The 13621-nt window shown below is 37.7% G+C and overlaps 2 protein-coding genes across 2 annotated transcripts; both read left to right on the plus strand.

The window, feature by feature from the left end:
- The first annotated feature begins 3357 nt into the window (after window positions 1-3357).
- LOC137747159 (CDPK-related kinase 5-like) lies at window positions 3358-7633 on the plus strand. The gene is made up of 11 exons (XM_068487190.1): window positions 3358-4224; window positions 4731-4861; window positions 4959-5000; window positions 5137-5245; window positions 5504-5582; window positions 5668-5964; window positions 6043-6155; window positions 6338-6445; window positions 6526-6588; window positions 6683-6850; window positions 7053-7633. The coding sequence occupies exons 1-11, from the start codon at window positions 3667-3669 to the stop codon at window positions 7191-7193; spliced, it is 1809 nt and encodes a 602-aa protein (XP_068343291.1). The 5' UTR covers window positions 3358-3666; the 3' UTR covers window positions 7194-7633.
- An 820-nt stretch (window positions 7634-8453) lies between these two features.
- On the plus strand, window positions 8454-12391 carry LOC137748571 (zinc finger CCCH domain-containing protein 62-like). The gene is made up of 10 exons (XM_068488740.1): window positions 8454-8734; window positions 8959-9076; window positions 9246-9307; window positions 9396-9447; window positions 9549-9654; window positions 9885-9983; window positions 10075-10189; window positions 10337-10892; window positions 10978-11054; window positions 11839-12391. Exons 1-9 carry the CDS (start codon window positions 8494-8496, stop codon window positions 10991-10993), a joined length of 1365 nt encoding a protein of 454 aa, XP_068344841.1. The 5' UTR covers window positions 8454-8493; the 3' UTR covers window positions 10994-11054; window positions 11839-12391.
- The last annotated feature ends 1230 nt before the right edge of the window (window positions 12392-13621 follow it).

The following is a 13621-nucleotide window of genomic DNA, read 5'->3' on the forward strand; positions in this document are numbered from 1 at the left end:
AAATTAGGACTAACATAAAAAAATAAAATAAAATTTAGGACTATCACGCATGCACCCTAGCTTGTTATACCATTTACAAACAAAGGTGTTACAAATTTGAAACCAAAAAGACAATGAAATATGACCATCCTATTCCAATTCATTTTTCCCTCATTAGTAAACTAGGGAGTTGGTGATGAACAATCCATATACCTAAGTTTGTGCAGCTAGTCAAACATTTGAATCCTAACAATAATTTGTCAACCTAAATTACTTTGTTATATTCGTTGTTATTAGATACCTACCACAATTTTTAGTTAAGAAATGGTAAAGAGAGTCACTCGAAAGTGGGATTCTTCATAGACTCTATGTCACTTAATGTTTTTGGCACAATATTTTATGGGTCTAATTAGGTTATAAGTCCAGTCAGAAGCGAGCATATGATTTTTTTTTTTTTTTTTTTAAAAAAGGGATTTAAGCTCTTGTGATGAAATCTGTTAAGATTTAGGCTTAAAATTAAAAATTCCGTCAACTCTCCGTTAATTATTAGCATCGAAGTGCCCATACATATGAGGCTAAAACAGAACTCTTTGTTAATTGTTAGCACGTGAGGCTATGCTAACAATTAACGGAGACTTGACAAATTTTTCAATTTCGGGTCTAAATCCTAACAGACTTCACTACAGGAACTTAAATCCTAATTTTTTACGAGGACTATTTTTTGACTACCCTATCACCACAGAGACTAAAATTCAATTAAGCCATGTTTTATAATGTTAGCATGATAATTGACGTTAAACTGTAAGGTGACAGAAAGTTCTTTGAGAGTCACACTTTAAAAGTCTCCTTAACATTTCTTTTTGTAGAAAGTATACAATGTCCTTACGAGACTTAATTTTATGTAAGTTGTCATAAATGCCAGAACTTTTACTTCTTCTAACAACATGACATGACATGAAAAGAGCAAATTAATACACCAACTAGCCTTTTAAATTAGTTGTATTTCAGGTTGAGGATGTTTCTCGTTATTTGATTAATGAAATACCAAAAGTTTTTACAAGAAAAACATTAACTTATAAAATAATAAAAATTATTGTAAAACCGTTCGATTGTAAACATGCACAACACATGTAGATGATGTTTTACCCCATTGTTAGATTTCTAAAAAGGTACTAATTCGAATCTCTCATAGATAAATATGTTGTGTAGTATCTTCAGACACATCAGAGGATAACCTTTAATCCGAGAAGCATTAAGGGGTTAGTTGATAGATAATCGTTAATTAGAATTACATATTTAGATGGGAACTTTAACGAAAAATTTTCGGTACTATTCATTTTAACGAAAAACCACATTTTTATACTAAAAAGTCAATCCTGGTACTATTCACTTTACCTTTTATTTTGTCTTTATCATTAAAACTCAAAGTTTTCAAATCATTTTCATTAATTTTCTTTATGTACCATACTAATGATTCAAATTGACAACCACTATTTGTCCCATTTTTTCTATATATAAAATACTAATTTTTTTTTTTTTTTACCAAAAAAGCATTAACTTGTACAAAATTAATAAAAGTTTTGGTAAAAACGTTTTCTATTGTAAACATACACAACACCTGTAGATGATGCTTTACTGCATTGACGAAAAGAAATATTGCATATACACTCTGCTGCGGGTTCAATCTCTATTGGTTTCGTCCCTCTTAACATTTAAGAGTTTAACCTACTAACACTATTGTTTATTGAAAAATGCAAAACACATGGACTATTTTTAATGAGAATTGTTATTAGCACTCCAAAAATCTTATTCTACACTCCAAACTTTCTATATTAGGATAGAAAAATCATTGTTCTAAAAATCTCCGCCTAGCACCGCTTAGGCGCTAGGCGGCTGGCTACCGCCCTGATTAATGCCTAAGCGCTTGAAAATTAAGAAAATGTGTCTAGATCTGCTAAGGCGCCCGCCTAGACTGCCTAGGCACCTGCCTAGTCCGCCTAGACCCGACTAGACACCTGCCTAGGTTGCAACTCACTTGGATAGAAAATAAATAACTTTCATTTTACATTTTATTGTTTCCAATAAATTGTAAGAGACTTATTGTACACTTAAAATAAATACACATTATATGTTTGCTCCTCATGTTTTCATTATGTTCCATTACTTCATAATATATATGTCATTCTATTTTCTAGTTTATGTTGAAATTATATATATTTTAAGTATAAATAAACACTTATTTACACGAAATACAATAGATTTACTTAAATCCGTTTAGTTGCCTAGACGCTAGGCCCCAGCCTACCGCCCAACTAGCTCCTAACGTTTTTTAGAACCTTGAGAAAAATACACTTATAAGGAATGTAAAATGAGATTTTTGGAGTACCAATAACACTTCTCTTTTTTATTTCCTAAACTATCATGTATCGTATTTTTCTTGTACACTTTGGTTGAAATTCTGTTTTCCTTGAAAACATTAAATAAAATTCAGTGCGTATTTGCTTACTCTTTTCTTTTGAGAGGAAAATAAAATAAAATTTAAAAAAACCAAACTATAGTTCACATATGGGGAGTGAATATTTGACCAATACAAAAAGGTATCTTGTCCAAGAAGAAAGGCCGCCAGAAACGACGCAGTTTTGACTTTGGAGGGCGTCTCTATTTCAAGAAAAGCATCAATTCTAGGGATCTAGAGATCCCGTGATTGTGACCGTTTATTGTACATCGTGTGATTAGTTTTCGTTAGGTACTGTTTATATTTAATTTTAAATTTTAAATTTTGAAATAATTTCTGATCACACCATATACGATGAAAGATCACGATTAGGAGATTTCTAGAATCCTTAAGAAAAGGATTTCATGGATCGTGTAATTATATATGTTCATCGTACATCACGCGATCAGTTTTTATTAAGTATTATTTATATTTAATTTTAAATTTTAAAATAATTTCTGATAGCACGATATACGATGGAACGATCATAATTATACGATCCTCAAAATCCTTGGGAAAAGGATCCGGTTTTCCTCGCGGGATCCTTTTCCCTTTTCCTCTGTTTCAAAACGTCCATTTCATCCTTATGCCTTTTGCAAGCGAAAGTCGAGAAACTTCGCACTCATTTCTATCTCAACCCCCTAAATAAACGGCACCGCAAAATCCTAATTAACTAAACTAATCAAATATTTAATCACTAATCCTAACAAACCTGCCATGTGGTACGTCCATACGTACAGGCTGGACCACACTACCTGCTTTTTGCTCCAACAGAAGCTAACAAGGAGTTAATACGAACTCGAAGCTTAATCCGTAATCAAAATTAAATTAAATTAATTAGTTTTAGTTGCTCAATAAATAATTTAAAAAAGCTAACGTGTCGTCGTTTTCCTTTTTATCGCTTTCTCTGTGGATTTCTACCCAGCCTCTCTTCTTCTTCCCAAGTGCCGGAGACAAAAACCAACTCCCGGAAATTCAAATTTAAAAATCCGAAAGAAGAAAACGATTTTTTGGAAACGATATATATTTTTTATTTTTTTGCTTTTAAAATCTTGAGAGTTTTGGAAAGTGTTTGGGGTTTTTGAAAATTTTGATCCGGGAATCCGATACCCAAACGCGATGCTCTGACCTCCGGAATCGGGAGTTGAAATCCCCAGACACGGTCTGTTTGGGGAGGAATCGCCGATTACCAAATGGGTCTCTGCACCTCCAAACCCTCCCCAAACTCTCGTACTTACTTGCCGCAATCCGGTTCCCCAATAACCAAGGAGAGCTCCGTTCCGCTGCCGGACGCCGCCGGAAATGGGGAAAACCCTAGAGGTGAGAAGGCTGAGGAGGAGAACGTCAAGAAGTCTCCGTTTTTCCCGTTCTATAGCCCCAGCCCGGCGCACTACTTCTTCTCCAAGAAGTCTCCGGCGAGATCTCCGGCGAATGTGAGCTCAAATTCGACGCCGAAGCGGTTCTTCAAGCGGCCGTTCCCGCCGCCGTCCCCGGCGAAGCATATAAGGGCGGTTTTGGCGAGGAGGCACGGGTCTGTGAAGCCGAACCAGGCTGCGATACCGGAGGGCGGCGAGGTGGAGGGCCCCACTGGCTTGGATAAGAGCTTCGGATTTTCCAAGCATATTGGGAACAAGTATGAGATGGGAGAAGAGGTTGGGCGTGGTCATTTTGGGTACACTTGTAAAGCTACGTTCAAGAAGGGTGAGCTCAAGGGCCAGCAGGCTGCCGTCAAAGTCATCCCCAAGGCCAAGGTTTGCAATTTCTTAGTTTGAATGGATTTACTGACCAATTAAGCTGTGAATTTTAGTGGGTTGTATGGATTTTGATGATGAGTGACCTCTGTGATTTGATATGAGTCCTTCATGCTTTTCGAGTTTTCGAGTACATCGTTTGAATTGGATCTGCAGGCAGAGACTTGAATTAAAGGAAAGAAAAAAGCGATTCGGATGCGTAATTGTATACTCTCTATACAATAGAGATGCATATTAATTTGCAAGAATAGTTTTTTTTGGATGAGTAGGTTGAAATTTAGTCCTGATAATGTTGTCCACGGTCTAACTATGAATTGGTGAAATGATTTAGTTTGTCTCTAGATTTGCTAGTTTTACCTTCATCGGGAAGCAACTTCTGTTGTTTTGGCAGTTGGTTTTGTTCCAGTACCTTTCTATACTTTGTTTTCTGCTGTTTTCTGGATTTGTATATTTCGATTGTATTACTCGTCGTATTTTCTGATTCTGTTTTATGCTTTTGTTGGTAGATGACTACTGCCATCGCAATTGAGGATGTGAGAAGGGAAGTGAAGATATTGAGAGCTTTAAGTGGACATGACAATCTAGTGAAATTTTATGATGCGTATGAAGACCAGGAAAATGTCTACATTGTAATGGAGTAAGTCCTGATCGCTGCATTTTTCTTGCTCATGTTCTTCTGTTTACTTAACCTTCTTTCTTAGGGATTCTGTTGTTCAATTGTCTGTGTTTTTCAGATTATGTGAAGGAGGGGAGCTCTTGGATAGGATACTTGCCAGGTATTTTTTTTTTGGTGCCTGTTAGAGCTCAGGGCGTGTATCTTGAATGTGTTATGTTTTCGTTGTTCTTGATGAACTGGGAAGTGGTTCGATAGTAACTGGTGTCATATTAAGTATGTTCCTTTTCCTTTTGCAGGGGTGGGAAATACACAGAAGATGATGCAAGGACCGTTATGACACAGATATTAAATGTGGTTGCGTTTTGCCACCTCCAAGGCGTGGTGCATCGGGATCTTAAACCTGAGGTAGGATATATGTTTTCGTCTGGATTGAATTAAACTTGATGCGATACACTGAAAGTCGCTAATATGTGGTAGATGTTTACATTTTTTAAAGGGGAGAATATATCATTGCATGCAATTGCCTCCCTTTTGTTTCTTTTATCTCCTTTGTTGTCTAGTAAGAAGAATAACTGCATTTTTTCTCTTCCAGCCTCTGGGTGCTGTAGCTTTGCTTTCTTTTCATTTATGTATACGTATCTAAGCACTTAATTTCTGGATCAGAATTTTCTGTTTACGTCAAAGGATGAAGATTCACAGTTGAAGGCGATAGACTTTGGATTGTCAGATTTTGTCAAACCAGGTTGGTTGACAGTTCTTCAGTACATAGTCTGTACTATAATATTTGCTTTGGCCAATAGTTTCATATGGTTGAATTGTCCTTGCAGATGAGAGGCTTAATGATATTGTTGGTAGTGCATACTATGTAGCCCCTGAAGTTCTGCATAGGTCTTATGCTACAGAGGCCGATGTCTGGAGTGTAGGCGTGATTGCATACATTCTTTTGTGTGGCAGCCGTCCATTTTGGGCTCGAACTGAGTCTGGCATTTTTCGGGTTGTTCTAAAAGCTGATCCAAGTTTTGACGAACCACCTTGGCCATCTCTGTCCACAGAAGCAAGAGATTTTGTCAAGCGACTATTGAATAAAGACCCACGGAAAAGAATGACTGCTGCTCAAGCCCTCTGTGAGTGCCTTATTCACTCTAAAAATTGTGAGGTCATGGTTCTATTATCAAATTTTCACATACTACTTTCTATTGCAGGTCATCCATGGCTTAAAAATTCTAATGATATTAAAGTGCCTCTGGATATATTAATTTTCAAACTCATGAAGGTCTATATGCGTTCATCACCTCTCCGAAAAGCTGCTTTAAGGGTGTGTATATATCCATTTTCAATTGAAACTATATACTTATATGTTTGTGGTGACTAGTAGAGGGTATTATTCCTTCAAATTCTGTCTTGCCACCCTTTTCTGTGCATCAGTTTGCTTGTTTGTTTTGTGTTTAGCAATTTCTAGTAGCTTATTTGGTTCTCTCAACATTGGCATTTTGGCAGGCTCTTTCCAAGACATTGACTGTGGATGAGCTTTCTTATTTGAAGGAGCAGTTTGCGCTGTTGGAACCTAACAAAAATGGCACAATAAGCTTAGAAAATATTAAAACGGTGTGTTTCCTTCAAAATTTATTTACCTTTTAAACTTGATCTACGGTTAGCCATGTTCCTGAACTTCTTAATGTTATCAGACATTGATGAAAAATGCAACTGATGCAATGAAGGAGGCTCGAATTGCTGATTTTCTAGCATCGGTAGGTGCCTTGACTCTTGAATGGGTGTGGAAGGTTATTTTATTTGGTATGTTGTTAACTCTTATTAGTACATTATTTTTCATCCCTTTCGCAGCTTAATGCATTGCAATACCGAAGGATGGATTTTGAGGAATTTTGTACAGCTGCACTGAGTGTGCACCAGCTTGAGGCTGTTGATCGATGGGAGCAACTTGCTCGTTCTGCCTATGAAATTTTTGAGAAGGATGGCAACAGGGCTATTATGATTGAGGAACTGGCTTCGGTATGTGTGGATGCATGATAATTGTGCCTTTCTTTCATCTATAGTTGACTGATTGCTCCTACCATCCAATTGCTTTCTGTATCCACTGATTCACTCTCCCCTTCCTCGTAGTAGTTATGCACTTGGAAAGAACATTAAATTCTTCGTCGTGGTATAAAATTCTCTGCCCACTGATATGTGGCATTATGTGAACGTATTTCAGGAACTTGGCCTCAGCCCTTCCGTCCCAGTTCATGCCGTGCTTCATGATTGGATTAGGCACACTGATGGAAAGCTAAGTTTCCTTGGATTTGTCAAATTGTTGCATGGAGTATCTAGCCGGACTGTGCCAAAAGCTCAATAAAAGTTTTGATAAGATCCACGGAGTGTAGATTGCCCATGTGGTCCTGACTCGTGACCGATAAAACCATGGTCTTGGAAGTGTGATTAAGTTTCCTGAATGCAAATACTCTATATTTTCACAGCAGCTGCAATTTATAACCGAGCGAATCGTCATTTGATGAAGCTTCGGCATTGTGTGTACACTTGGGACTAGAGTGATATGACCCCTCTGCGTGCGTGCGCGTGGTTAAGCTATCAGTCGTGTTTTTCCACTGTAAATTTGTAGTATTAGTTTAGTGTGTCTAGTTGCAGATTAGAATAGTTCTCTACTTGTTTCTAAACGATCGCACTTCGATGTTTCTGACATTAGAGGGGCGGGACATGGCCACAATTGGGTTGTACCATCCCTCCTCTTGTAATACTACTATTTGATCAGCATCATATCTTTGTTTAACTTGCCTATTTCTTTCTCCTAGCCAAAATTTGACGCAACGGCTCGTCTGAAACTGCTTCTTCACAAAAGCATTTATGTTTGAAATGACAAAAGCACTTTCAGTAAAAGAGCTTATATTAGAAGCGGATTGAAATTTTTAATGAGCATTCAAGTGCTTCCGATAAAGCATTTGAAGTGCATCTTTCAAAAAGAGTTTTCTAACTTATTTTGTCAAACATGATTAGAAGAGTTTGGTGATTTAGAAACGTTTTAAATCATTTTAATATCACTTTCAAACAAGACTAACATCAATAAGATGGACTGAGTGGTGACAATCATCTATGCATGTGCGGGTGATCGTCAATTTCTGATGTGTTGTAGTGCAAGATTCGCATTGCATGCATCACCGGCTATTAGCCAATTACATAAATAGTTGTACTTAGCATTTCTTTAATATAAACGGACTCATTAGCTCTGGATCACCAAAGTTCCAACCATAAACAACTCGAAGAAGGCAAAGAGAGCTTCCACTTTTTAACTTTTTTTTTTTTTTTTTTTGGGTGAAAACCACTTTTAACTTTCTTAAAAGAACAAAAGAAATATTTGACTATCAAAGTGCTTATGCACAAGGAGCTTCCCGCTAAAATTCAGAGTATTGGGCTGCTGCGAGGCCCACAACCTGTTAAACGGCTTAAGTTAAAAGTAACGGTATTTATGTTTACTGTAGCAAAAGTGCCTCATATGGGCCCCCAGCAGTTATTATTAAATTTCCCATTTTATCCCTCCATAAAAATTTAAAATTTAAAAAAAAAATAATAATAATAATAATTGGTATCTGAATTTCTGAAACGGTGTTTGAAATATTTGTTAGTTTTTGAGTTGAAAGGAAATGGCAGGGAGGGAAGGCAAGCGCGCTTTTATTTGTATCTCTTCGTCTTCCGAAGAAGAAGACGACGACGGAACGGAAGACGGCGACTTTGGAGAAGAAGAAGAAGATGACGACGATGAAGACGGTGATGGTGACGACGGCGTTTATGATGATGAGGAGGAGGACGACGACGACAGCGATGAGAAAATTGAGGAGGGCGATGACGAGGCTCTCTGCAACAGCGTAATCCGCTCTCTCCAAGGTTCGTTTTTCGTTGAGAAATTTTTCGAATTTTCAATTTCCACAAGCGTTTCTCTGTCTCGATGCTTTTTTTTTTTCAGCTGCCGATGTTCGAAATGTTTGATTTTGATTTCATAAATTGAGTATCTGAGTCGAGTTTGTTTGATTGAGTGTTGATTAAGAACCCTAAACCCTGATTAACGCAATGCGTGTGATAAATTTGCTTTGAATTATTGTGTTTGGCAGAAGGGAGTGATTTGGTTTCTTTAAATCTCAAAGAGTGCAAGGCGTATTTGCGGAGGCACGGCCTCAGAATCTCCGGAACCAAAGCGGTTTGTATTCAGAGAATTGAAGAGCATTGGAGGTGAGTTCGTTCGAGTTGCGAGTCATTATTCAACTCTTTTGTTACTTTCATGGCATGTTTGCTAAACTGTAATCGGAAGTTATTTTGCTAAACGATCGGGAATTGGAGTAGGAATGGTACTGATTCCATATTGATTTGGTTATTGAATGATTGCTTCTTATCATTTTAGGTTGAAGGATGGAAATGGGGAAGCACTGTATCCGAGATCATCCTTCGTAATTAATTGTACAGGTTAATATCTTTCTTTACTTTCTTAATTTGTATCATTAGTTCTCCATCTGTGCACCATTTTTTGCTGAAATTTTGCAGTTCATTGCAGGTGATGTCTGTAAGGGAGATGTCGTGCTCTTCACCCAGAAAGTTTATGAGAAGTATCCACTTATCCCGGTTCTTTTAATCTCATAGTTTTGTCATGTGATGCTCGTTCTTCAATTATTTTGGTAGTGTAATTCAAACATTTGATTTCAAACAGGTTTGACAAAGTGACAAGGCATGGAAGGGTTCTAGGGAAGAGAACTGTTGCTGGCTGGGTTGTTAAAGAAAGCTATGGTGCAGCCAAACAGCAACATACTTTTACGGTGAGGCTTGAGGCTGAAGGTTCTCTTCTGGCTGTAAATTTAAGTTTATTTTGGGTATACATGTTGGAAGTTGGCAATATTCTAGGTTCATATATAAAAGTTAAGAGAGTAGGGTCAAGGAGAAATGAAGATTTGCGTTTAAGTAACCTGTTGTTTTGTATCGTAGACTCGTAGTGTACTGTGTAGTTGTTTGTGACTCTTTTAACCAACCACTGTTCCTGATGTGCAAGGTTGAAGTGCTATGGAGCAGGGGAATAAAGAAGCTGTGTCCACTATTTCCTTTGCTTGTGAAGGGTCGTAATCTCTACAAATTGAGAACATTTAGACAGGTAGCTGTGAATATTGTGTCTTTTATTTATTCTTTTATCTTTAAAGTATTAAGGTTTTGGTTGCTTGCATGTTTTCTTGACCACGGTTTAGCGTTGGAGTAATGAAGCTGAAAGATCAAAAGTGCTTGCTGAGAAGCACCGACGAGGTGAAGCAGCAAGGCGTGTTAGAGCGAATAAAAAATCAAGGAAGTGGACTGAAAATGGAGGTATTAGGAAGAAAACAAAGCAGTTTACTTGCATGTTACTTCTTTTACATCATCTATCTTTCTCCTGCTCCAGCTGTGAGCGATTGTTTATGTATTTCTTTGTCTTAGATGGGGATTTTTATGTCATGATTATGTCTTAATGATCAGGTGGGAAGCGTCGGAAACAATCGCATTCTACCAGACCAAATCAAATTAGAAAGAACAATGAATCAGAAAAGGGGAAGCATTTTGACAGACTCCAAAGACAGACATCCTGTGGATCTGCAAAGCATAATAGTTTCTCTCAACATCAAGCAGCCCTACCATCAAAACAGATGAGGAGTAAAGCCTCTCAACCTTTTAGGAGGCATAAAAAATCAGCACGCCCAAATATTGATAGAGTCCCCGCTCTTCATTCTCAGTCTGTCCCTCGTATTCCCCACCAATCTCAACTAGAATTTCAACACAGAAGTGCACCTTTCCAGTCTTTCGGTCATGTCATGGGCTCCACTTCAACCATGTTGAGATATCCTGTAACAACTAATTTTGATACATTTATTGTACCTGACTCACAATTTCATAGCCTCAATAACAGCAATTGTAGCCACCATGGTTATATAGATCCTGGACACAATATCACGAATCGGAATCACTTATCTGGCGTGAATGTCGGCAGGCCATTTCATCCTTATATTTCAGGAGCTGAGACATATGGGGAATGGAGGTACAGGGTTTGCTCTAGTCTACAATAGGATGTTATTACTGAAGCTCTGTATGCCGACTTATTTCTTCTCCTTGGGTTACTACAGGACAGGGCACAGATGATTTATGCACCTATTACATTCTCAACTGTTGGAATTAGTTTCAACTCGCAGCGTTTCATTCGGTAACTCCTTTTCCTTTTGGTGATGATCTGTTCATGATAACTCTGCAAGTTGAAACTACAATTGCATCCTTGTGTGGATACAATAATTATGTGTCACTATTTTACATGTGGGGATTGTTTCTCAAGCTTCAACCTATAATTGTTTTCATATAAACAACTATTAGACTGTTATTTCATTGATGTATGTTTCATGTGTGCCATGAATGTATGTACCTACTACCTATCTGCGCTCATTTTTAACTTGAACCAAAAGTACTGCCTTCGCCACCACACTCAAACTCCAAAACCTTTCCTTGTTAACGTTTTAACAAAAAAAGAAGGGGTACTCTTTTGTTCTCCTTTTCTTTTCAGTTCCGAATTATATCTTGTCAGTACACGCCTTTTGTATTCCATATACTTGACTCAGATATTCTTCAGTTTTATGTTTCCTTCATGTTGCAGGTTCCTTAAAATTAACATTCTAATGTTTGTAGAGTGAACCATGGCATGATAAAATCTGGGATTGCTGTGTGAGCGTAAGGAGTTGAAGTTTACGCGTGTTTCCTTATACGTTGATTTAGCATTATGTTTTTTCTTCATTCCCAAAGTCTTCAAACACCCGCTTCGTGGTTGAACAAAATTTTTCTTCATTATAATTGTGCGAGTTACTATTGGTAGATTGAAAGTAGTAGTCTTTACAATTGTAGTTGCTTAGTTGCTATTTTGCCTGTTGCTAGAGAAAGCATCAATAAAGCATTGTATTACAGTGCCAGATTTTCATCTTTCGCTGAATATGAAATAGCAGGCGATGACAGTGAGACGAGAGGAGGGTTTTGACTGCGAAGGCATACCCGGTGCAGCCATGAGATGAGGTGCACGAAACTAAAGATCACTAGAGTAGCGGTGTGGACTTTTCAAGGTGGCGACTGTATTAGTTTTCTTTCTTTTCTATGGCAATTGGTGATGGGTATAAGTTGAGAATCGTAGCTTTGGTGTAATTTAGCCTCGCATTCCTGGTAGCTCCAGTACAAATGCTTGATGCTTTCCAAAGGTAGTTAGGTCTCTTTCTTCCCCCGCCCCCCCCCCCCCCCCCCCCCCCCCCCCCCAACCTCACAAAGGGGCGGGACCTCTGAATGTTGACCGTGGGTATGGAATCCACATGCAGGTCTCACCCCTCGTGAGAGTTGCGTCAGGGAATAAATTGTTTTGTAACCAATGCAACATCTTATTGGCATATCTGTTCAATAGATATTTGTCTTGTGTTCGAAAAGTGAATTGTTCGTCAAAATAATGTTTGTCATGTGATGAATTAATGGCAATAAAGAATGGGTAAATTACATTTTATCCTCTCAGGTTTGTGGTCGATTGTAATCTCATACAGCATTTTAAAAACATTTACTTATCATTTTATTTCAATTTTATACATCTGTTAGAAAATCTGTGAAGTAAATCATTAAGTGATAGACGTGATAGATATGGGATCCACATTTATGCTAACGTGGTTATCAAATTTGTGCCATGTGGAAAAAAAAAAATTCTTCTTTGTATTTAAAAAATAATAATTTAATCATAATATTAAATACTAAAATAATAATTAATTAATGAAAAGTTCAAAAAAATAAAAAAAAAACCCTTAAACCCCGACCCACTCCTCCCTCTTCACCTCCCTGATCAACCTTCTCCCTCTCCTCCACTCTCTTCACCGCCCCTCCCTTCTCTCTCCCCAGAGACACACTCCTCCATCTTCACCTCCTCAACCCACCTTCTCCTTCTCCTCCACTCTCTTCACCTCCCCTCCCTTTTCTCTCCTTAGATCAACCTACACCCAACCCTAATCCCCAAAATTTTATTAGCCCCAATTTTGGGCATTGGATCGAGTTTTCGTGGAAGGACTCGATTTCAGGCAGCCAAAGTTTGGAATCGGAGGTTAGACAGGACATTTGATGGGGGTGTTGAGCCAAGTGTCGAGGACGTTGGAGTTTTTGATGGAGTGAGAGTTCTGGGCGTCGAAGGGGGTGAGGCAAGTGGGGGCGTACGAGTGAATTATTGGAGGGAAAGATGTTGCAGCGAGAGGAGAGGAGGTGATGGATCTCGCCTTCACCTTCGTCCCCATAAATGGGCTTTTTAGGGCTTTAAAAAAAATAATAATAATAACTTTTCTTTAAATTAATTATTTTAGCATTTAATATTCTAATTAAATTATTATTTTTTAAATGCAAAGAAACTTTTTTATTTTGTTACGTGGCACAAATTTAGTAGCCACGACAACACAAATATGGATCCCATATTTGCCACGTCATCACTTAACGGATTTTCTAACAGATGTACGAAATTGAAATGTTTTAAAGAGATTACAATCGATCCTAAACCTGAAGGGATAAAATGTAATTTAACCATAAAGAATCTATAATACATTAAGCATGCCTACGCAAGAAATTCTCCTTTCAAGAGTCCGTTGTAGGTAAATTTGGTGTTGCATCAGAATGAAGTTCCCTAGTAAAAATTTTGTAATGATTCACACCGAATGATTATAATAAGACGACAAGAAACTTGGGATAAGTCTTTAATAATTTGAACTATTGAGTGGT

This window comes from Pyrus communis, chromosome 10 (assembly GCF_963583255.1).
Source record: "Pyrus communis chromosome 10, drPyrComm1.1, whole genome shotgun sequence".
Lineage (NCBI taxonomy): Eukaryota > Viridiplantae > Streptophyta > Magnoliopsida > Rosales > Rosaceae > Pyrus > Pyrus communis.